The sequence below is a fragment of the Didymella exigua genome (genome assembly GCF_010094145.1).
Source record: "Didymella exigua CBS 183.55 unplaced genomic scaffold M421scaffold_22, whole genome shotgun sequence".
In the NCBI taxonomy this organism is placed as follows: Eukaryota; Fungi; Ascomycota; class Dothideomycetes; order Pleosporales; family Didymellaceae; genus Didymella; species Didymella exigua.
In genome coordinates, this window is record NW_022984796.1 from 1 (window position 1) to 22,763 (window position 22,763).

The following is a 22,763-nucleotide window of genomic DNA, read 5'->3' on the forward strand; positions in this document are numbered from 1 at the left end:
GAAGCTGACGAACCTCACCATGTAGCTTGTGTACACTGCCTGACTCTCCGGATTCTGCAAGCGCGCCAACGGTCGCACGTCTGGCTCCTCTCGCTTTGCGCTCCGCAGCCAGCGCCTCAACTCTTGCGGGAGCGTAGCTAGTCCTTTCACGCTTCTTTCAATCAGCCCTTCAGTCAGCTGAGCAGCCAGCTTGATCTTGCGCTCGCTGTGATCGGGCAGGCGGGCTTAATGCGCTAGATGAGCGAGATTCTGGTCCTTAAAGAACTCCAGCCAGCCTGTGCGCTTAAACCATCCTATCTTGTCAGTCTTTGCAGCTTCTTCTAGTGTTTGCAGCTCTTCCTCAATTTCTTGTTGTGTTAATCTGTACTCAGCAAGCTGTGCCTGGACGTGGGTTTCCATCGCAGCGTCTTTGGGATCTCTAGCATCTATAAAACTAATAACAAAGTATTTCTGCAGTCCTCCAGTGTGGAAAAAGCTCTGCACCTTCACAGTCCTATAGAGCAAGCTTTTCTCTCCCACCCACGCTTGCTCATAATTTCGCTTGCAGTGCTTGCGCATCTCATCTTTGTTGATTGTGATCTAGCTGCATGTCTCGCACTGCGCACCATCAAGCGGCTTTCCTAGCTCTTCTATTGGCTGCGCGGGCTCTTCTGGGAGCTCAATCGCGCTTAGAGCGACGGTCTCAAATTGAGTGAAGCGCTCAAGTATCTTTTGCCGTAGCGCAGCAGATGCAGCATGATATTTGCGGAGATGCGCATCAAGACTCACAACTGCTGTACAGTGCTGCTTGCAAACAATAACGCCAAAGCCTTCAAGAAAGCAGAAAACGTTATTAGAATTGCTGAGTGTGAGCTGCTGGGGCCATCTGTAGGAGTTTGCAGTGTTGTTTTCGCTGCTGCCTGAATTGTTTGCTTGGCTGTCCCACACAAGCTCCATCGCGCAGAATGTAAGGAGCTGGCCTCTGCGGGCTATTTGCAAGTATGAATCAAATGGATTTGTTGAGGAGTGGCTGCAGGCGGAGGTCTGCAGACTTTTATGTCCTCCGTGCGGAGGTTACACAATTAGTCAAGATTGGGACCTCCTGACTGGGGGTACAGCTAGGCAGGCACCTCCTCTCAGAGGTTGGCCGAGGCCAGCGAGCGCTGAGGCGCTACCATCGGGCCTAGCCCGTTACACAGAAACCCTAACCCTACTTACTATAACAGCACTAAGTTTTGCTGAATAGACAGACAAAACGCTCAGCGTCGCTGCGCAAAGTATATAGGAATTAAGTTTGTATAAGATATTTTTTAATTTAGGCCCAAAGTAATGGCGGGTTGGTGGTGTTAGGGTAACGCGGGGGACCACCAAAGCAGATCGCTTAAAAGGGGTTAAACCCTAACGCTAAGCCTCTTTTGCCGCGGTTCGGTGTCCTCCCCGCGCCCTTATCTTGGCTAGGAGTTTGCAGTGTTGTTTTTGCTGCTGCCTGAATTGTTTGCTTGGCTGTCCCACTGTGCACAATACACTCGTTATATACATTTGCTCTTCATACCGCAACATATGTTCAACGCTCCAGCAGCGCTATAGATACTGCGAAATTGGCCAGCATAGAAGGCCTAGATAGTAAGGATAACTCTGCCTTCTCTAGTAGTATTCTGAAGTTGTTGTTGTTAAGGCATGTTGTGTTAGGGTAAAAGGTGGTCGTGCCAAGAGAAAGTGGCTGGTTCGGTGATATGGCCGGCTCGGTGATAATCTACGTTACCTGTTTAGGATAGATTAAGCTGCGCTGCGGCTTGACGGCAGCCTTAGAAGCTTCCCCCCAGCCAGCGATGCTACCTTTGCCTTCAACTGGTTATACAAGCCGCCCAACAAATACTACAAGAAGCTCTTCATCCATCAAGCAGTTGCGCCATCTACTCCACAGCACGAGGACGCGTACCGCCCTTTCAGCTGCGGGTGGCTGGTTCCCGAGGAGACAAGCCTGTGCAAGCCTGTCTTTGTTGCTCACTCTCTGCTGTCAGCTATCTGGTTGGTGCGAGCGTCGCTCCCAGACAAAGACACGCTCCCTCCCTGACGATGTTTGGGCTCGCCTTGTCTCTGCAGCAGACACACTCACCTCCCAGGGCGCAGAGCAAGCTCCGCCTTCTGCTCAAACTCCCGTCCAGTCTACAGCAGCAGGGAGCTTTCACGACGCAGGCCTGCGCTGCAAAGCGCCTTCTAGCTCAAAGCGGCCTACCTCAACTGGAGCGTCTCCATCGCCGAAGCGCGCTCGGTCCGTGGAGCCTCTAGGCCAAGCTGCCAAGGCGCCGTCGCATGCGTCGAGTCTTCGGATCTCCAACTGCAGCAGCGATCTGGAGGAGCTACGTCCACAGGAGTCGGCAGCTCTGATCACCACAGTCACTAGCAACAACCGTCGCGCTGAGCAGGCCTGTGACAAGAAGCGTAAAGCTTCGCTGATGAGAAAGCGGCTAGACCTTGGTTTGATTAAACTAAGCAACACGGCTTCTCGCGACGAACACTACGCCTACAACTATCTTTCCTAGAAGGACGAGGCCATTGTCGGCTGGATCATTAAGCAGCCAGTCTCTGACACAGACGACTTCTACAACGCCGCCTAAACGCTGTATCGCACAGCTTTAATCTTTCTGGAGAAGGCCCGTGCGCTCGGGAACCTTAACGCTCGATTCTACGCTCGCCAGTTCCTGCTAGGCTGGCGAGAGCGTGGAACACTGTTCCAAGGCAGGTTTGCTAGAGACGTACCTCGCTCCCAGCAGCACCAGCAGCAATCGCAGCACAGCAGCCACCTTGCAGGGTCGCAGAGACAAAACGACACCGATGTGGAGTTTTGCTCTGCCTGGGATAGGTGCAGACGCTACGAGGGCATGCTAGCAGCTGTGCACATCGAGTACAGGTGGGCGGAGGCCCTCTTGGGCCGAGCGTACGCCAATAAAATAACACAGATTCAGCAAAACGACCTTATCTCTAGCAATGACAGAACAAGAAACCAGTATGGCAAAGGCCAGGTCCGCTCAGAGGCCATTGCAGCTCTGCTAAAGCTGATCAACCCTGACGCTACTACAAAGGAGAGGGAGGCCTTCTAGAAACGCCTAGCAAGAGCAACGCGTTGGTATGAGGTCGCCTAGGGCTTAGGGTGGGGCATCTTCACCCTTATGCCTTACAAGTACTTTGCAAACTCTTAGATTAAGCAGACAATCTATGCTTAGGGAGTGCACCTCTAGATAGAGTTGGTGAAGAAGGAACGTCTAGATGTCTAGGCTGCGAGCAAGGTCCTTGATGACTAGTTAGGGCCTGAGGGCATCTCTGGTGGACCTATTAGTAGGAAGCAGACGCTTAGCATTGAGTTAGATATCCCTCTAGATCCTGTTGTTGAGGAAGTTGAGGACAGCAAAGACGATGGGATAGATGAGAGTGCTGACAACGCGTTACAGCAGACGCAAGCCACGTCTGAGCGCCTTTCTGCATCAGCTCACAACATGCAACAGACAAGCTTACTTGAGCTGTTCTATCCTATAGAGCAAGAGTAGATTTAGATAAATAGTCTTGTAGTCAGTTGCGTGGTTATTTACAAACAGCTCTGGAGTTGTGCAATCGGCCCTTGTGCTCGCTGTACAGCCGTTGCCAACCTTTGCTAACGTTATTAGATATCTACGCAACACAATGTCGCGCATGAATTCTGAAGAGTGCAGATTGTTTGTAGCACTTTGTTGCGCGATGCCAGCGCGCTAGATAGTAGTATTTTGTAGAGAGTACACCAACCTAGTTCTTGTTTGTAAAAAGGAATCGGGTTGGGTCGCGTGCAGGGGTCTCACTAGCGCCAAAAGGAATCGGGTTGACTCAAACCGGTTACTGATTAGTAGTGAGATTGACAATAGATTAACAACAGAACATCAGATTGACAACAGATTGACGGCAGATTGACAACAGATTGTGTAACGGTTGAGAGGAGAAGCAGATAACGTGTTGTTGGCGGTGGTCTGGTGCTACTTCCTCATGTTGTTGAGCACCTCTTACCTCAGCTGCATCATAAAGACGTCATCAAAACAGACTCCGCAGCGAGCCTTGGAGAGCAAAGATACGAACGCAAGAACAACACAATACACTCGTTATATACATTTGCCCTTGATACCGCAACAGATTGACAACAGAACATTAGATTAATAACAGATTAACGGCAGATTGACAACAGATTAACAGCAGATTAACAGCAGATTAACAACAGATTGACGGCGGATTGACGACGGGCTGACGACAGACTGTTAAACCTGAAACGGATAGCGTCTTCGTGCACGTACCGGTACCGGTACTGGCTTGGCATGGATTGCCGACGGCAATCCGTCAGCCCAATATCTATAGTTTACGGCAGGGAAGAATTAGCATCTGTGTCGCGTTGCATGCACGCGACTTTGGGGTGGGGTGCGTGACTGCGTAACCAGGAAATATCGGGGGTTGATACTACGAAGCATCATATACGAGGTAGCATACGCTAGCGCTTGGATACAGGGAACGATTGGCACTGGAGTAGATATGTTGTGGTATCAAGTGCAAATGTAAAACGAGTGTATTTGTGTTGTTCTGCTTGTGTCCGGCCTGTGGAAGGCTGGCTGCAGGGTCTGGTTTTGCATGACGTGTTTGTGATGCAGCTGAGGTAATAGGTGCTCAACAACATGAGGAAGCAGCACCAGACTACTGCCATCAATACGTGATCTGCTTCTCCTTACAACCGTTACATAGGTCATCGAACCACATGAAAACATGAACGAGACAGAGAGATAAGAGAATATTGTCTGCGTGACGCGCAATCAAAGTCTTCAATACTCCTTTCCATATCCTTTGTCCCTCCTGTACCTTACGCCTACCTTCACGCTCTGTAACTCCAAATAGATTGTTCCGCTGTTATCACGCTTAAAATGACACTTCTTATGTCTTCCCATACGGTCTTACGCAGATTGCAACGTCCAATCATACGAACAAGTGGGGTATGGCTATTACCACGCCTACAAGCTGTATCCATAGTTTCTGTGGCACGGGTGATAATCAAACAAAATCCTCGCGTGTTAGCAAAAGCACTTTTCCCCCCTCCTAACGAGTACGATGATGATGCACTCCAGATATGTATTAAGAAATTGCAAAAAGGGAAAATACTCTTACCGCAGTTGGGGAAATCCCAGAATCGTGACAGAAGCAACGCTAGACAGGAGTCGAAGGCTCCAGCGCGAGAAGTTATTTTGCCTGGCAAGACAAGAGACGAAGAGATTCAGCTGCGCCTTCAGCAAGGTCAATCATTTCTCGACATAGGATCATCCCTGCAGAAAACCGCAAAGTTCATTGTTCAAGAAGCAGACCGTATCCTTGGGAAAGATGAGGTAGAAAGGCTGCTGAGACAAAAAAAACGGCAACAGTGGTCGGCCAACGAGACGCAACAATTGACAGCACTGCGACAGCAAAAGTTACCACTCAAGACAATAACAATGTGGCTGCGGAGAACAAAACTAGAAGTAGAGAAAAAATCTCAAGAACTCAAAAGCACATGGTCAGGACCAGATGCAGTTGAGGGTCCTCAAGAAATGCCGCCAGGGTTGCAGGTGTCACTTTTCAATACTCGGTTGGCTGAGATTTGGCAGGCACTTCTGAAATCCGACATGACACAGGCTTGGAGAGAAGCGCTTCAGGAGAAATCAGCCAATGAGTGGCTTTCTAGTATTTCACTGGGCATCCCGGAAGATGTCAAGAAAGCGCTTGGAGGGCTGCGACCTCCCACCTGGGACGAGCTTGGGAGCTTACCGTTGATTGACACCAACAACGCTGGCGTTTACGCGCGACTTGTCATGTCTCGCCACAAAGTCCAAATGGTCAGTGACCGTTATCTCTACGTTGGATCAGCTAGTAGATATGGTGGTGGCCTGAACTTGAGGATCGCCGAGCACACTAAAAAGATCAAGCGCAAGTACGAGTCTAGGCTCCAGTATGATATCAGGACGAAGGCATTGAAAGCTAGCGGCCGCTTCATCACTCTCATGGTCATGAAGACGGATAGCTCTCAAAAGGAAGTTGTCCTTGACGTGCGCAGGACAGTAACCTTAGCAGAGGCAATCTTAACTGTATGGTTGAGCGCACTTCAGGCTCCAGCTCACGGCCTCCAGTGCGTGTGTCCGTGGGACCCAGCGTTACTTCAGTATACGGGGTGGTCATCGCATAATCCTCTGCTGAATGATATTGTGTTGCCTATCAGCAGCAAGACTTCTTGAAGCAGGCTAGTCGCAAAGTTAGTCGGCCAAGATGACAAGCACAAGAGATTGATTGAGGTAGTAGGAGATATGTCGCGGTGTAGGAACAGCGCATATGCAGAAGGAATTGAAGGATTGAACTGAGGTTGTATTGTATGTAGCTATAGACTGTTGTTATAGGGGAATAGCAGTGAGGTGTAAAAGGAAAGGGCAGGGTGTACTACGTTGTACAGCAGTAGAGATATGAAACTGTGATACGTGGTACAAGAGAAAAGACTCCAAAACCGTGACACAAATGCAGAACGCCAATGGATATTCGAACGATTCTTGTCAAACCATGTGAAGTCTAGCCAAGCATTCTTTCGCAGTGAGGTTGACGTGACTTAGAGTCTGCAGCACATTTTGTAGTTCTAGCTGCATCTTAAAGGTCGAATCGAGGTGAGGGTTCGAGATAATGAAGTCCACGCAAAGATAGAGAAGAACCGGCGTGAAAGGGTGAATCTAGATATAGTAAGTTATTGAGTATCAAGCACAGAAAAAAAGAAGTTATTAACTGTACCTTGAAAAAGCTCAATTCGATCAGCGCCTTCGAGAGCGTGGTCATCTGTTGCGCTGCCACAATTGCTCTTTTCTCACGCTGCGCCGCATAGTTAGTGGTATCCTCCATACCCCATGGTGCTGTCCGACAGGATTTGAACAATATCAGAGCAGAAGCTTGTGCTGCTAGTACCGTGAAATACACCATTGGATCCTGAAAGATCAATGTGTATGGATCATCGAGAGACATGCCCTTCAAGGCTTGTTCGAGCCTTGCATCAAGCTGTTGCTGTCTGTCCCAAAAGGGCAGCGATATCAAACCCTGCGTGTGCTCAACAGCGCCTTGCTGTTGATGCGATAGTAACTGTCCACATATTGCGAACAGTTGAATTGAGTCCATGAACGTGGATGGGGTTTGGTTATCGGTTTGGATAGGCAGGCTGCGCAAAAAATCTGTGACCACAGCCTCATCTGACTGAAATTCTTTCTCAGAACAGGGTAGGCGGGTCAGGATCTTGAAGCGCTTGTTAGTCCTCTAGCTACCTATGCGAATCTAGGGCATTTTCTTACAATGTGCTGATCGAAGGTCAATGGCAAGCGGTCTAGCAAACTGGTAATTTGATCGATCGTGTAGGCCATCCAGAACGTCCTCCTTCGTTCTTCGATCTCAGTGACGTTTAAATTCTGGAGTTGATCTGCTGCGATGCCATCTAGTCCGTCCACGTTGTGCAGTTTCATGAGTATTGCGTAGCGGAAAAACTTTCCCGCGCTCATCCATGCTCGTCGGTAGCCTATATGCATAAATTCATACACAGCCAGCAAGCCCCAGGCCTGGACCTGCTCAAGTTCGATGCAGTCAGGTTGAGGCTGCCTCATTTCAAGGTTGTCGATCAAGAGCCTTGTTTGCGAGTATAGATCGTCCTGAATATGCTGAAATTGGCTTGAGGTAGAAACTGCGAGCGTCCACATAACATGTTGGAGACAGTGAAAAGAATCGACGGCGCTCTCGGAACATATTTTTCGGGCTCGCGCGAAGTAGTGTCGTTTATTGAGGATAGGGAAAAAGCTGTGAAATCTATTAAAGTAGAGGTGATTCCTATGTCGGGTTTTAATTAGCTAGAAATCTGTACTGTGGCTCATACGCAAACTCACAGGTCCGACCGCATCAGGTCAGAAATGAAACTGATTGGCGATATTCCTGCCAAAGGCATGGTCATAGTCGAGCCGGATTGTGAAAAGACAATATCGACACCGAAACCATTCGCGGAGCTGCTATTGGAACCGTCTTTCTCGAATCCATCCTGAGAGTATGCAGCTACGAGATCTGGGAACGACTGATCTGGAAAAGTATTTGTCTCATCAGGAAATCGTATGAACTCGTCTTCGCCCGTATCTTCCAGTCCCTCACTACTGAGGCGTTGCTCGAGGGCGACTATAGGGTGTTGGTTTGGCGAGACCTGAAGGTTTGATGCAAACATACCGATTCGAGACTGTAATGCGCGTAAATGACCTTTTCTTGGACCACGAGGTTGTCGTGTCGTTGTCGTGACGCATGTTGTGTCGGAATCCCGACACACGCCACATTGAGGCTGACCTCGATCGCAACGAAGTTTCCGTCTACGGCTCTCATCGCATGCTACGCCAGGTTGTTGACGCGAGCGCGGGGTTTCGGAGTCTAGGTTAACAGGTGACATATTTTCCGGGACAGGGCAATCCGCTGGAACCTTGAAATTGTCTTGCCACGATCCAGCTGAACGGTTGATGTTATACAAGCCGGATTGACGTACAGCCCGTACTGCTAACCGTGTTGCGGCCCGCTCCAGATGTATGGCCTACCCATCTCAGGTACATACTCGGGGGTACTGTGGCGCGCTCGTGGTGTATTGAACTTGTACCATATACAAATGAGTCGGTTTCGGAGTAATTTTGGTCATTAGCGCTACTCCACGTCATCCCAAAGACCCAGGGCCCCTTGTTAACAATCTCAATCCAAACCCCCTATACAGAATACCGCAGTAGACAGGTGTAGCGGAACGGACGCGCATTAGCCTATCAATTAAACACTGGTTTCTATTCAGGCTGCGACAATGCAGGGCTGACTCGAAAGAGGCCGAAGTCCAAAGTTGCAACCAAGTCGAGAGGCCTGGTGATGACAAATTCGCACGTTGAGAAGAGAGCTAAGACATCCAGCCCCAACACGGTAATTGTGGTAGATAAGGGGCAATTGCATGACTTGCTGTAACGATCCCCGACCTTACACGAGGCGTTTCCTTGGCGCCAACACAAATTTGGTGGCCAGTGCGCTGCAACGGTCCGGGGTCCCTCCCTATTCTTACATACATCGTTCTAACTAAAGTCGGTGTCGCTACCCATTCCTGCATACCTAGGTAGCTGTTGTAATTTCCAAGGCTGTTCGACACCACTACCTACAGCTTCTTGTCCAGAACATAGTCGTTGTAACCAAGTTCTCGCCATGCTTTTGAGAGAGTTCCCGACTCTTTCCAAAACGCCAGTCACCAGACCAGACACCAAAGCCCTCCCCCGAATATTGTGCCTACATGGCGGCGGCGTAAACGCAGCGATCTTCGAGGCGCAGTCACGATCACTTAGATTTGATTGATTTGATTGGGTCCTACACGGTTGCAGCCGCGAGAAGCAGCTATGCCCGGATGACAGGCTTGACGGACAGCCGACGCGGTGCGGACGTTGATCCGCGCCGCCCCACTTCATCTCTACGACCATCTGCCCTCAGAGGCCTGCTGTTTCCCTCTCATCACTATCTACATTTGGCTCCCAACCTTATCTAGATATTGACTCTACTAACTGAACCCTGTACTTCTAGGCTTGTAGAGGCGCAATTGCCTCGTGTTCTGCGTCTGCGATACCTTCAGTCTCCCCCCAGCGCTCAGCTGTCGTCTTCGCGCCTGCAATCCCCATTTTGCCCAAGGATCTGCGTCTGCTCTATATACTTGATGGCTTTGGTGGCTAGCTGTGGCGTGCCTAGGATAGTCTGGATGTTGTTTCGTCCAGACAGGTTGGCGAAGATGTGGTTCTAGAGGTTACTGCGCTTGTTGCAGTAGAGGAGGATGTGCGCGACAGTCTGTCGTCTCGCTCCACAGTCACAGCGGGGGCTGGTGACGTCTGGCACTCTTTGGGCGAAGAGGAAGTTGTTGAGGCCAATCTTCTCAGTCCGCAGCTGTACCAGCAGCGCGCTTTCCTGTTTTGTGAGGCCCTCATGGAGCCGGAGTATCTTCTTAGTAGGCGTCGGTGTGTGTCTGTATGTTGCTCGGCCTTTGGTGTCTTTACGCCACTTTGCTATCCATGCCTGCTCTGCCTGTGTCTTGCACCATCTCTTCACCGTCGACCGTATGGTGAACAGCTGGAGAGGCGGATCTGCTGGCTGCTGACTGCGGCTGTCCTCCCTCCATCCGGTGGCTTCCTTGGCCGCTCTGTCGACGGCCTCATTCCTGGGTATGCCCACGTGGGCTGGTATCCATCGGACGGTTACTGTCCGTCCGTTGTCCTGGAGCTCCTAGACCTGTCTCGCGATGTCCGCAAGGATGTAGGCGCCTGACCGTCCCTCCGCCTTGGCAATGGACCAGATGGCGGCCTGGTTGTCTGTGTATATAGCGACGTCTTGTCGCGCCCCGTTCCGGCCTGCATATTCTTGTGCGATCTGCAGTGCTAAGCTGATACCTTGCAGCTCTGCTGCGTATACTGTTGACGCAGTGTCTAGGCCCATGTGTACAGATCGTGTCTGTTGTGTGAGCGGACACAGTGCTGCAGAGCCTATCTCGCCTTTAATGCTGCTACCGTCTGTGTATATGCTAAGGCTGCTGTCCTTTGCGTGTTCTCTGTCATGTCTCTCCTGTGCCTTGTTAGCAGTTAGATTAATGTAGGTAGTTAGACCTTGTCTCTAAGGTGGAGTAAGGAAGCATAGGATCTGCTCTTGCCTATTAAAGTCTTAGGTTTGTCTCCTTATTATGTTACTGTGTACCTTCTCCTAGGAGCTAATATGTCTAATATAGGTCTTGTCTGTAGTTGTTAGCTCTGCTGTGCTTGTCTAAAACCCTAAGGTAGCTACAATGTCCCTACTTGAAAGTAGCTGGGTGACTATGTCTGCGTTGTGCTTCTATATCTACTGCTTAATAGGGAGGAGAAATGTCTCTATGTCTAGCGCTGCTCTTGACGTAGCCCTGTACGCCCTGCTGATAACCCTCGCTGCTCTTGCTTGTATACTCTGCAATGTGTTAAGCATCCTTCTGGTGTACAGCTTCCCTTTTATGCTAGCGTTTAACTATATCAAGCAGGCGTACATTATCTGCGGGAGCACAGTGCCCTCATATATTTGCCGCAGGTTAAGAAGACTGGCGCCCCAGTTAGACCCTCCTAGGCTGCTGAGAGCGTTGATTGTCTTTGTTGCTTTTCATCTAATCTCCTCTGTGTGTTCTTTCTAGTGTAGCTTCACATCCATTGTTAGTCTAAGGTACTTGCACGTTGCTGCAGGTTGTATCTTGCCCTATTTAGTTTAAATAGGTGTCGCAGTATTAATGCGTTTACGTGATCTTGTAAAGTAAGTAAGCTAGAACTTGTTTAGAGCAAAGACTAATGCGTGTGTGTTAGCCTAACACTGTGCCTTCTTAAGTATCCTACCTAGTGTCTTGCATGTTTGCTCTGTTGTCTTGCCCTATACAAGGATGCTAACATTATCTATGTAGCCTGTGGATATAATGTCTAATACTTAGTTGCATTTCTCTATTAGGTTAGCATTGTAGAAGAGGTAGAGGATAGGTAATAGTAGTAATCCCTAGGGTATGCCTGTGTTAATTTAATACGCTGTTAACTAGAAGCTGTTAATTGCAATGCTCGTATGTCTACTGCTAAGAAAGCTTGCAATCCACTTTACTGTCTTCTTATCCACTTGCCTCTTGCGTAGATTGTAGAGCAGGCGTATGTGCAAGACGTTGTTAAAGGCGCCAGAGACATTAAGGAGCAGGAGGCTTGCTACGTGACTAGTGTTCTAGCTCCATGTTTTGTATATCTTGTGGGTGACGGCATGGAGAGCATGCTCAGTTGAGCGCATCTTCCTGCCGCCCATGTGTGTCAGTGGTAGGACGTGATAGGTCTTGGCCAGGTAGCTGAGCTGTCGCGCTATAACTGCATCTATGATTTTGCCTATATAACGGTTTTCGAAATACCATGTACATCACGTGCAGTGGCGAGGGGTATTCTTAGAACTTCAACGCATCACCCATAGGCTAATTCTGAGTGTATCTTGATGATTGCAGCTGTTTTCTTAACCTTCTATACACGCTTAATTTATTCATGAAGCTCTATCGCGACTCTCGCGACTGTTTTCTGGTGTTGTTGGGGCAGAGACTCTGCGTGGCAACCAACCCATGATGCGCGTCAACGGCAAACGTTTACCCGCCACCACGCAGCAAGCTGTAGTAGAGCATATAGCTGCTGGGGAGAAAGATTCCGAGGTTTCTGCTGCTTGCCAAGTCGATCGTCGCACTGTAGCAAAGCTGCGATTAAGCTTGGAGTACTGGGGACAGTGCTATCCTCCGCCTTCTGTCAGGCTCGGCCGCCCGCCTTTACTGCGGCAAGCGCAGCTAGAAGCACTCCAATTATACCTCGATGGGCGACCCGGCGCCTATCTGGAGGAGATGCAGCAGTGCTTATACAACGATTACAACGTGGAGTGCTCTCTATCGACAGTGTGGCGGGCTTTGGAGAAGCTTCACTACAGCAGGAAGCTGGCTACAAAGCGTGCGATTGAGCAAAGCGAGCCAATCCAGAGGGTGTACAGAGCGAGGATGCAACAGTACAAGGCGGAGTAAATCATTGCGATCAATAAGAGCGCTTGCAACAAGAGGACTAGCGACTGTAAGTATGGTTAGAGTAGAGTCAGCACGCCTGTTGAAGTAGCTTACTCTATAATAAAACAGAGTAAGCAATGGTCACTTCTGCCAGCAATAACAGTCAACAGATACCTCAGTTACACTATTTTTTAAAGCTTAATTACCTTAGAGATTATAGAGGACTTCCTTAAACACTCTGTGTTGCTATATACAACACCTAGGTACTCTGTCATCGTACTAGACAACCCCTCTATTTATTATTTAACTCAGGTTCGTGAGCTTTGTGCGATGTACAAGGTAGAGCTAGAGTACCTTCCACCATACTTACCTGACTACAATCCAATCGAGAAGAGCTTTAAGCAGCTAAAAAGTTAAATTAAAAGACGCTCTGATAATCAGGCTTTGTACAACAACTTCTAAATGGCTGAGTTGCAATGCGCTGACGCTGACTAGATGCTGCTAGTGTTGTAGGTGCGGGTGCCTCCTGTGTCAATTTAGGTGCTGGCTTATTAATTTTCTGCCAAGTTAAGCTAACCTTCTCGTAGGCATCACAACACCACAAAAAGTCAAGATACTAATAATATCAAGCTTTATTTATCCTAGAAGGAGCAGCAGCCAGCTCTGTTGTTGTTAAACGCTAAATTTGGCTGAGACAGCAACATTGACATCGTCCGCATCTTCCGCGCGCTAAATCACATGATGTACATGGTATTTCGAAAATCACCCATAACGTACCCCACGGGCGAGTCGGACACACGGGCGAGTCGGACACTTTTGCCAAGACCCTACTAAACCTCACCCTATTATGGCCCAAAACACCACACTCTAGCGCTGCAAGGTGCAGTACAGCTTAGAATATCATTTAGAGACTACTTCTGTATTATTCTTGCACGTTCGCGCGTTGTGCCCAGTCTGATTGCACTATCCACAGCGTTGTTAGGAGGGCTCACCCACTTCAGCGCGCACCCGCTTCTTTAACTTCTTTCTATCACCACGTGCCCTAAACTCCTTTAGAGCTGCTATCCGCTGCCCTTCCTTAACTGTAAGGGTCCCTTCCTTCTAGATTCGCTTTCTTTTGCGCGATTTACGTTCTGTGGCAGCTGCTAGAGCTGCGTGAAGCTCAGCGTTCTCCTGTTGCGCTAAAACTAGCTTGTGCGATAGAATCGCTCCCCCCTTTGCGTAGTGCTCAAGCGCGCTCAGCACAGAATTGGGTGAGCTACCCTGCTGCTTCTTATACTTCTCTTGAATCAGAGTTGATTGCGACTAAAGTTCTAGGGTATTGCTAGGGGTTTGCAACTGCTAGGGCTTGTTATTATTAGGGAGTTGTGGTGATAGAGTGCGCAGCTTCACATTAAGCCCTATTATAACCTATTCTAGGTTAAAGGGGACTAGTCTAGCGCCTTAGAACCCTCCTTAGATGTTGCTTAAGGTAAATACAGCATTGTAGGCTGCTTTAAAGCATAGCAGGAACTTAAGCTTTATAATGTAGTTAATCTAGTTGCGCATAAGGTCTTTAGCTTAGCGCCTATACGCCTTCTTTAGAGGGGCAAAACAGCCCACATTAAGTAGCTGCAGGAGATGCAATAAGTGCAGAGGCATACATACAGTAATAATCTTGTTATCCTTGCAGTATTCCTAGAAATCTAGTAAGTTGTGGCTCTTATAACTATTAATAACTAGCAGATAGTAGCTGCTAATAGTACGCTCCTTTGTATGCACGTTAAAGTGCTTTAACTAGTTAAGACTAAGTTTGTTAGTAGTCTAGCTATTCTTAGAGACCCTAATAACCTAATTATAGGGTAGATTATCCTCTTTATACTAGTTTAAGAGGTGGTTGTAGCCCTAGAAGATAATAAAGGGTAGAATAGCCCACCCTTTAGCATTAATGCCCTTAATAACTGTTGTCCACTCCTAATTGCCTGGCTAGACCTGCTTTGGCCGTCCTTGTCTCTCTAAAGCTGTAACAACTACTCTAGTAGATATCTAGCCTATTATGAAGCCTGTCTTATTAAAGTTGTACGTGTCGTCATCCTGGATGCCATACTTGGCTTTAATATTGGCTACTAGGCTAAACTAGCCCTAGATTATCTCAGGATCCTCGCAGAGGGCTCTCTTGTAGTCATACTTGCGATTAAACTTCACTTTGAGCTCTAGTTGGCGCTTAACAAACGTACTAGGCCAGTTTAGGCCAACATGGCCCAGACTGCGCTCAGCGCGCAAAGAATTAGCCATATCAGCCACAGCTGCTAGCTGAGGGGAAAATCCTCGCGCGTCTAGCTTAAGTATATAATTAACAATCACCTGCTCCTCAGTATTAGTTAGGCTCCGTGATTTAGGCATAGAATTAACTCGTGAAGGTCGTCCAGCGCGTTAGTCGCTTAGTGTCTGTAGGTAGGCTGGCGGATGGGTAGGGTAGGGTAGGGTATAGGTATAGTCACGTGATTTATGGGTAGGAACTAGGTAGGGTACATGAGGTACCCTACCCAAACGGTTTGGGTAGGGTAGCACGTGACTGGGTATAGGTATAGGTAGGGTAGCACGTGACTAGGTATAGGTATAGGTAGGGTAGCTAGGTAGGGTCTAGGAATGGGTAGTTATTAGCAAAATCTAGGTTACTACTCTAGACTTTGTACTATTGTATACTTTAGAGCATAAGTATGTGATAATAGACTGTGATAATAAATTATAGATGCTTTTTCTTCTAAGTATTGTGTATGCGAAAGAATCTACTAGTACAACCTAGGGTTAGTTGTATACAAACTAGGTTAGTAATATACCCAAACCAAACCTATACCTAGCACGTGCTACCCTACCTATACCTATACCCAGTCACGTGCTACCCTACCCTACCTATGGTCCGTGCAACCCTACCCTACCTATACCTATGGTCCGTGCGACCCTACCCTACCTATACCTACGTCCGTGCGACCTATACCCTACCTATACCCTACCCTAGGTACATGGTACCCATCCGCCAGTCTATCTGTAGGGGAGCTCTATAGATAGCTGCAGCGCGCCGTAGAGAGAGAGTCGCGTCTTGTTTAAGAGCTTGAAGCGCAAGCTGTATCTGAGCTTCTTTTAACGCGTCTGACTGGCGTTCGTGGAGAGGCATTGGTGTAGTAAGGGTGTTTTGGTAGGGTCTTGGCAAAAGTGTCCGACTCGCCCGTGTGTCCGACTCGCCCGTGGGGTACGTTAGTGTTTATTAGAGCAATAGGTCTGTACAATTTTGGTGCTGTGTAGTTGTCCTTGCCTAGCTTGCGTAAGACTACATCAGGAAAAGTTTTTCCATTGTCGAAATCGGGAAATCGTGGCATTGTACTGTGGGCAACAGTAGGACTGGTAGGCCTACAACAGTCATTCAATGTGCATTCAATGTCCAGCCAATTTTGAGCCAATTTTGAGCCAACGGCTCCAACAGTCCCAATAGCTCCAATAGCCACAATAACTCCTAATCCTGCTACAATAGTAGCTCTGCTTTATAAACTATACTTTTATTATATTAATATACTACTAAGTCTCCTCTTTAAAATAAGCTATTAAACAATATTATAGGCCTAGTAATAGAATAGTTATTAACGTACTCTATCACCGAGCCGGTCATATCACCAAACCGGTCACTTAAAATCCCACCAAAAAACACAGAAACCATACCCCTGCATCTTAATAACTACTTAATGGAATCTTCTAAAAACTTCAGAATAGAGCTGCATCTATACTAATAAAACTATTTAAAAGTCTTAGACTAATAGCTAGTATAGATGTTGAGATAGCCTGCAGCTACCCCTGTATTTTAGTATCTTCTAAATAACATCTGCAATATAGGGCTAAGCACTCTAAGACTTTCAAACAGTCTTATTAGTATAGATGCAGCTCTATTCTAAAGTTTTTAGAAGATTCTATTAAGTAGTTATTGAGATGCAGGGGTATGGTTTCTGTGTTTTTTGGTGGGATTTTAAGTGACCGGTTTGGTGATATGACCGGCTCGGTGATGTATAGCAGGTGTAATCATTGGCACCTAATTCCCTCTTGTCTTTGCCTATTTAACCAGTCTCCACAATGCCTCTAGCGACTTCCGCAGCGGTGCTTTCCTGGCAATGGAGGATCAGACCATACACTGTTGTTCGAGCGGTCCAGGTTCCGGGATTCTTTCTCTCGCGTCCAGCAGGTGCGAAAGGTTTCAGAGTGAAATTGCGCGACATGAACTCAGGCAACGTCTGGTTTAAGATCAGGATGCCATACACCGAGTGTGTATATTTCACATTACCAGCAGCTTCTAGTACAGAAGTTATATTAAAGCTTGCAGCGATGGTAAAGTTTTTGGGAAGAGTCTGCGTCGATCGTTCAACAGAGAAGAAACCCGCTTGGAAGATACAACTCCGAAGGTGTTTACCACCGTTGCGAAAGAGGCCCAAGAAACAAGCCAATGTCTAGGAGCAAAAGTCAATCCCTATTTCTCAATGTCAGTGCCTGACACTGGCCTTCTCTTGGCTGCCACAATTGGCACGAACAGCATGAAGTCGAACGGATATTGCAACAAAAGACTGTCCTCACCAAGCGCGCCGCCAGGTTTTGACATTTGACGATATTGCTCATAGCGTTTTGCGTCGTTGTCGATCCAAACGGAACACGCTAAAAATCACGGCCAGAAGGGTAGTTAGGCTGATACCGATAAAGGGAAGTCTGTGACAGAGGAATATCGTTGATGTCGAGTGCAAATATGATGTCTTCATCTGCCTGGCTTCTATGAAGATAGTACGGTAAAATGGCGATGAGTGTCCAACAAAGGACCATAGTGAAGATCAGGTTCCACGGTCGTAAGGCTGGAGGATACCATTCATGTCGCTGAGGCATGGCTCGCCTGCAAGCGGCGAGTCGTGATAAGCGTTCGAAGATTCAAACAACAAAGTACATGAAAGGAGCTTCAATTCGAAGACGGGGAGCATGTACAGTGACAAGCAGACACTCTGATCATAAACCCCCTCAACGTTTCAGCCTTGTGCGACATCCAAAGCCAAGCCTGGGGGCTAAAACCGGGCTACCCGTATAGTCTCAGTTGTGTTGGATTGAGCCTACACTTAAGATAGTTAGAGATAGCGTAGATCTTAACCTATCTGAATGAGTCGGGGCTCTTGTCAACGCTACCCTCTGCTATTTACTGGTTCAGATCGCTCAACAACCGCGCAACCACTAAATACTGTTGCGGGAAGAATTGGCCTACTTAGCATGCCTGTTTTGGGGCACTAATTTATGTACATTTTGCCTCCTTTTTGGCTGCGACAAATACCCTAAGTATAGGCTCAATCCGATACAACTGAGATTCCACGGTAATCGACGCTGAATCCATTTTCTTGGGCGGGGCGGAGCGATTGACTTAACAACTATGTATGCCTAATGTCCTATTTTTGTGCAGCGCTCGAAATAGCGCCTGGCAATGGGGGCGGTATGCTGAGTCGGGTTTATTAGAATATGGTGTTGGTCAGGGTTGAATAGTCACGTGACTGAATCCGCCCCCGACCCAATCCCTACCCAGACTGTTTTCGTTAGTGCTGGGTCACGGTTGGGCTCAAGCTTACCATGTTTGTGCACTCAACGCGCGCTTGACATACCCGGGCTGGTCACATACCCATTAAGTACATCAATAATAAACATAATCTTAAAGCACTTTAACTTACGGTTAGACTATTTCTGCAACAAGCTACCACAGGATCCTTAAGGCAATTTATATAACACCAAAGAAGTGGAGCTCAGACCAAGTACATGTAGTAGCTTTGTGTCCAAAAGAATAAACAGAGGTAGCACCGCAAGGATGCTCCTGATAGAGGAAAGCAAACCCATCATCTGACCTCAGTCCCAACCACGGCGGCAGTTCAGTCAGTCCACCTGCCCAGAGCGGTAGTCGAAAGCGGGCGGCCAACATTGATCGCGAACAGACCGCCAACATTCCCTGCCGCAGCATAGTTACAAACCGTGTATTTGTTGGACGCAGCCGTCGCACCTCCACCGCTCATCCTCGTACCGCAGTCCACAGACGCACAACCCACTCTCGAGGTTCCCTTCCACAGCACCTGCGTGAGCTGGTCCACGCTAGCAAGCAACGAGACGGGCAGGGTGGCGATTCCAAACCAAGGCGCGACAGACGAGAACTGGTTCTTGTACCATGATTCGGTGATGGCTGCGGTAACGTTGAAGCCGTCGGACGTGGAGAGGTAGCGGTTCTGGCCCTGGCTTACTCCGGCGGGCACGTAGCGCGCGTAGGTGCAAGTATTCGCGGCGGCGCGGGCGTTGGCCTCGCAGGATGAGTCCCAGATGAGCGGCGGGGCGCCGTGGTTTGCGCGGGCAGCGTTGTGGTGGTAGAGGATGGCGGCCTGGTAGGCAAGGCCGATGGAGAGGTAGGCCTGCGCGGTTCCTGTGATGCGGCCGCCGGTGGATGGCACTGGGGTCGTACTGGGTGCGAGCACGGGCTTTGACGAGCTTGGGACTACCGCTGGCTTTGATGTTGTCTGCGGCAGAGGCACCCAGGAAGTCTGGAGAGTGGGAAGTGGCTTCGGTGTTGTCAAAGGTAAGAGGACCCACTTTGACGTGGTTGGCTGTTGTACCGGTCCTACAGTTGGAACAGGGATAACAACGGGAGGTAGACCAGCGGTTACTGTAAGGCATGTGGCGGCTGGCTTGGTGACCGTCACCGTAAGGCATGTGGAGGCGGGCTTGGTGACGGTTGCCAGAATGCATGTGGCAGCTGGCTTGGTGACGGTTACCGTCTGGAAAAGCGTCACCCTCGCACCCAGATCAAGACCCAGGAGCTGAGGCTTCGGCCATGCGAGGACGCCGGTTGCCAGAACGGAAGTGACAAAGATGGAAGACCTCATGTTCGTATTTTCCTCAATGTGTGTGAGTGATGCTGTTGGAAGCAGTGATGCATGAATGTGTAGTCAGGTCCTCCTCCTTTATACATACGCACAAGGCATGGCTAAGGAGGACAACATATTGACTTTGCAGATGAACTGACCTACGCAGCTGTTTCCCAGACATTCGCCATGTTCGAATGTCGACGGTGGCGCATCTGCGACAAAGAGTCGCACTGCTGCTCAACAGCAGATAATGGAGTGCAGCCCGTTTGCGGCAGTCTGCCTTCTGGTATGACCACAAAACGTGTCTAAGGTTGGCTATGGGAGAGATTAAGATAGTGATGCATGTCTGCGAAATATAGGTTGGCCAGCGGAATCGCAGTGTCCCGGCCGAAGACTAGTCTGCATGCAAAAGCAGCCAAGAAGCACTTACTCGCCAGCTCGCATGCTGAACGGCGACGAGGCTGAAAAAGACTGATCTTTGGTTCGCATAATATCTTGGCTTCGCGTCTACATGGCCAGGCGCTCACACGCCAGCCCGCAAGTGGTGAGCATGAAGAACGGCGACGCAGCTGTACAAAGCACAGATCTTTGGTTCGGATAATATCTTGGCTTCGCTTCTATACGACCTACTGCAATAGCGTATCTCGACCCGCAATGAGTCCGAGTCGAGAATCAAGATCATGTTGCCTCTGTTCAGAGTCGAGGGACCATCCAGAGAGCAAAGGCCTCGCTTAGTCTCGAGTTCTGAACTGAGCTGCAGACGGGAGTAGCTCCATTGCCTACTGTACTCTTTCTCGATGCTGCGCGGTAGGTATGCAGGACGTGGACCTCGGCGAGGACTATGTTGAATGATCATCTACCTGTCCCGTGTTTGTGGAGCTCTTTTCCTCCTCCCCAAACAACCGGCCTCCCGAGGTCCAGGCATCGACATGGCGCTCTGGTGTCCCCACGGCTTGTATCAAAGGCCATGTGGTCCACACGTTGTGTTCGAAGTTCGCTTAGAATTGTGGGGTAATGCTTGGGTGTCGATCGCCGTTTGCGGAACGAAGAATGTAGTTAATTACGTCGACTATCGCTCTAGTGGATACCTGGCCATGTCGCCCATTGTCCGCATCATCGTTAACGGAGCCACGCGTGACCATGTACAAGGAACTTTGCCGTCTACCATGCACAAGGAACTTTGCCGTCTACCATGTACAAGGAACTTTGCCGTCTACCATGCACAGGGAACTTTGCCGTCTAGCAGAGGATCAAATAATGTGCGGACATAGTTTCTACGTGGAGGATTCGAGTGCAGCAGCGAAAAAGCGCGATTGAACTCGTGTACTGATCATACCTACCCCGCGGACCACGTGCAGGCAAAAATGCAAGCCAGCTGTATCCAAACCAAACCCGAGCCTTCAACGCCATCGCCATGGTATCAATCGTCGCGTTACCAATAACCCTGGGCCCCAGCATTAAAAAGAAGTTATGAGATTCGTGGTGTGTCAAGTACAGTCGTGAGAGTGACTGGGGTGTATGTGCGTGTTCACGGCAACAAAGGCCGCGGTGGTGAAGTGTTGATGTGGGGCCGTCCTAGTGGTACCGGGGCGGAGTGCCCTGGCCGTTTGGGGCGGCGTTGGGCTGGAACTCCATCTCGCGGGCCATGACCTCGCGCGTCTGCGGGAAGTAGGGCTCGACTCCGTACGTCTTGAGGTACGAGGCCGTCTTCTCGATGCGCTTGATCTCGCGCTGGACGTTCCACTCCTCGCCCTCGCCGAAGCGGCGCTGGACGACGTCGACCATGGCGGCGTCGAGGCGGGCGTAGAAGTCGCGGCGGGCGGTGATATCGGCGCCGTCGGCGCTGTCGAGGCCGCCGTGCGAGTTGAGGTTGCCGCCGAGCTTGAGGATCAGGTCAAAGGCGTACTTGGGGCCCTGGGGCAGCAGCGTCAGGCGCTGGATGTCCGGCAGGAACTTGAGCATGGACGACGCGAAGTGCGCAGACGAGATGGAGTCGTTGAGGTCGTCCTGCAGGCGGTGCAGGTCAAAGTTGACGATTGTGATTTTGCGGTCGAGCTGGGCGTTGAGCGTGTGGGCGGCGTCCGGCGTGGTCGTGTCCATGATCTTGGCGATGGCTGAGGGGACGTCTGGGCGTATGTGTTAGCTGTGTGGATAGCAGTATCAGGGTCTGCCAACGACTCACCCGGCCGCAGCCCCCGCTTGTCGATCCAGCTGTGCACCTCGGCGCGCTGGGCCTCGAGCTGCTCGACCCACGCCTGCATGTCGGCCAGCTGGCTCTCGAGCTGCTCAATCTTCTCCGTGTACGGCCGCACGGCCTGGTTGAAGGCGGCCGCGAGCAGGTCCGGCATGGGCTCGGCCTTGACGGGCGCGCTGCTCATGGCCGGCACGGGCGCACCGCCCATGGACATGCCGCCGTGGCTGCTGTTGCTCATGCCGCGCACGGGCATGCCCTGCTCCTGCGGCTGCTGCGGGCGTGCGTACATGTCGGCGTCGGCGTCGTCTGGCGGGCCCTGGGGCGGCTGGCTGTTGCGGCTGCTGTCGGGGCGCTTTTCGCTGAAGTCGTCGAAGCTCTGGCGGTTGGCGTCGTGCTCTACGTAGCTGTTGGCGCGGGACGAGCGGCGCTTGAAGAACATGGCGGGGAGGAAGAGGCGCAAGGCCGTCAACGAGCGTATCAATCAATATAGGGCGACGGCGAGCAGGCCCAATTTCGGTTCCCGTATAGAGCGGGAGCGCGCTTCCAAGAATCCGCGCAGAGCTGTGGCTGGGCTCTTATCAGGGGGCTGGGTAGTCGACGGGTACCTAGTCAATAGGAGCAACAGCCGCCAGACCTGGTTGCGCGGGCGATCAGGTAGCACCAACGAGGACCGTGCGAACGAGAACAGAACGAGAACGAAGACTGTGCAGGAAATCGTCGTTGTAGTCGTAGCGAGTATCTGCAGTAACAGCGTGCTCGAAGAATAATTGCTGCAATAGATAGTGCATGTGTGTGTGTGTGTGTGTGTGTCCCTCTGTCGCCAAAAGCTGGCTGCGCTGCCACAACCGTGGTTCAGGCCCAGTCAACGCCCCGCTAGCTCCCTTGCACCAGCCTCCCGCAACGCGCACCCCACCAATAATCGCTGGTGAGCATCAGCCCATCTGACGACACATCCCGCAGCCCACACAGACCTGCCGCCGCGCAGGGGTCGGCCTGCACGCACAGACTTCGTTGCGTGCTCGACCGGCATGTCTCGGTCTCGAGTGCCGATTGTTGTTGATTGTTGATGTTGATGTTGATGTTGATGTTGATGTTG

General features: G+C 50.0%; 10 protein-coding genes across 10 annotated transcripts in view; 4 read left to right on the forward strand and 6 right to left on the reverse strand.

Annotated features, from left to right (window-relative positions):
* Positions 1-322: 322 nt before the first annotated feature.
* On the reverse strand, positions 323-1,010 carry M421DRAFT_422671 (uncharacterized protein). The gene has a single exon (XM_033593242.1). It carries the CDS (start codon positions 934-936, stop codon positions 580-582), a length of 357 nt encoding a protein of 118 aa, XP_033446576.1. The 5' UTR covers positions 937-1,010; the 3' UTR covers positions 323-579.
* A 732-nt stretch (positions 1,011-1,742) lies between these two features.
* M421DRAFT_214130 (uncharacterized protein) lies at positions 1,743-2,960 on the forward strand. Its single transcript, XM_033588244.1, has one exon. It carries the CDS (start codon positions 1,809-1,811, stop codon positions 2,520-2,522), a length of 714 nt encoding a protein of 237 aa, XP_033446577.1. The 5' UTR covers positions 1,743-1,808; the 3' UTR covers positions 2,523-2,960.
* A 321-nt stretch (positions 2,961-3,281) lies between these two features.
* Positions 3,282-3,524, forward strand: M421DRAFT_67619 (uncharacterized protein; the record flags this gene model as incomplete). The annotated part of the gene is made up of 1 exon (XM_033596422.1): positions 3,282-3,524. A coding segment is annotated over one exon (243 nt), but the record flags the coding sequence as incomplete, so codon positions are not given.
* A 2,115-nt stretch (positions 3,525-5,639) lies between these two features.
* Positions 5,640-6,245, forward strand: M421DRAFT_6956 (uncharacterized protein; the record flags this gene model as incomplete). The annotated part of the gene is made up of 1 exon (XM_033596618.1): positions 5,640-6,245. The coding sequence occupies one exon, from the start codon at positions 5,640-5,642 to the stop codon at positions 6,243-6,245; it is 606 nt and encodes a 201-aa protein (XP_033446579.1).
* A 309-nt stretch (positions 6,246-6,554) lies between these two features.
* Positions 6,555-8,455, reverse strand: M421DRAFT_102413 (uncharacterized protein; the record flags this gene model as incomplete). Its single annotated transcript, XM_033586773.1, has 5 exons — positions 6,555-6,725; positions 6,784-7,275; positions 7,332-7,857; positions 7,914-8,193; positions 8,242-8,455. 5 exons carry the CDS (start codon positions 8,453-8,455, stop codon positions 6,555-6,557), a joined length of 1,683 nt encoding a protein of 560 aa, XP_033446580.1.
* An 8,692-nt stretch (positions 8,456-17,147) lies between these two features.
* On the reverse strand, positions 17,148-17,531 carry M421DRAFT_214170 (uncharacterized protein). Its single transcript, XM_033588245.1, has one exon. The coding sequence runs from the start codon at positions 17,474-17,476 to the stop codon at positions 17,255-17,257; it is 222 nt and encodes a 73-aa protein (XP_033446581.1). The 5' UTR covers positions 17,477-17,531; the 3' UTR covers positions 17,148-17,254.
* A 961-nt stretch (positions 17,532-18,492) lies between these two features.
* M421DRAFT_35754 (PR-1-like protein) lies at positions 18,493-19,122 on the reverse strand (the record flags this gene model as incomplete). Its single annotated transcript, XM_033589634.1, has 1 exon — positions 18,493-19,122. A coding segment is annotated over one exon (630 nt), but the record flags the coding sequence as incomplete, so codon positions are not given.
* A 1,926-nt stretch (positions 19,123-21,048) lies between these two features.
* Positions 21,049-22,106, reverse strand: M421DRAFT_67564 (uncharacterized protein; the record flags this gene model as incomplete). Its single annotated transcript, XM_033596414.1, has 2 exons — positions 21,049-21,599; positions 21,656-22,106. The coding sequence occupies 2 exons, from the start codon at positions 22,104-22,106 to the stop codon at positions 21,049-21,051; spliced, it is 1,002 nt and encodes a 333-aa protein (XP_033446583.1).
* On the forward strand, positions 21,979-22,583 carry M421DRAFT_214197 (uncharacterized protein). Its single transcript, XM_033588246.1, has one exon. It carries the CDS (start codon positions 22,105-22,107, stop codon positions 22,432-22,434), a length of 330 nt encoding a protein of 109 aa, XP_033446584.1. The 5' UTR covers positions 21,979-22,104; the 3' UTR covers positions 22,435-22,583.
* M421DRAFT_214208 (uncharacterized protein) overlaps positions 22,420-22,763 on the reverse strand; it is a 722-nt gene continuing 378 nt past the window's right edge. The window contains exon 2 of the mRNA XM_033588247.1: positions 22,420-22,763. This exon is cut by the window's right edge and continues 1 nt beyond it. Within this exon, the coding sequence (XP_033446585.1) occupies positions 22,600-22,763 (164 nt within the window). The 3' untranslated portion in view covers positions 22,420-22,599.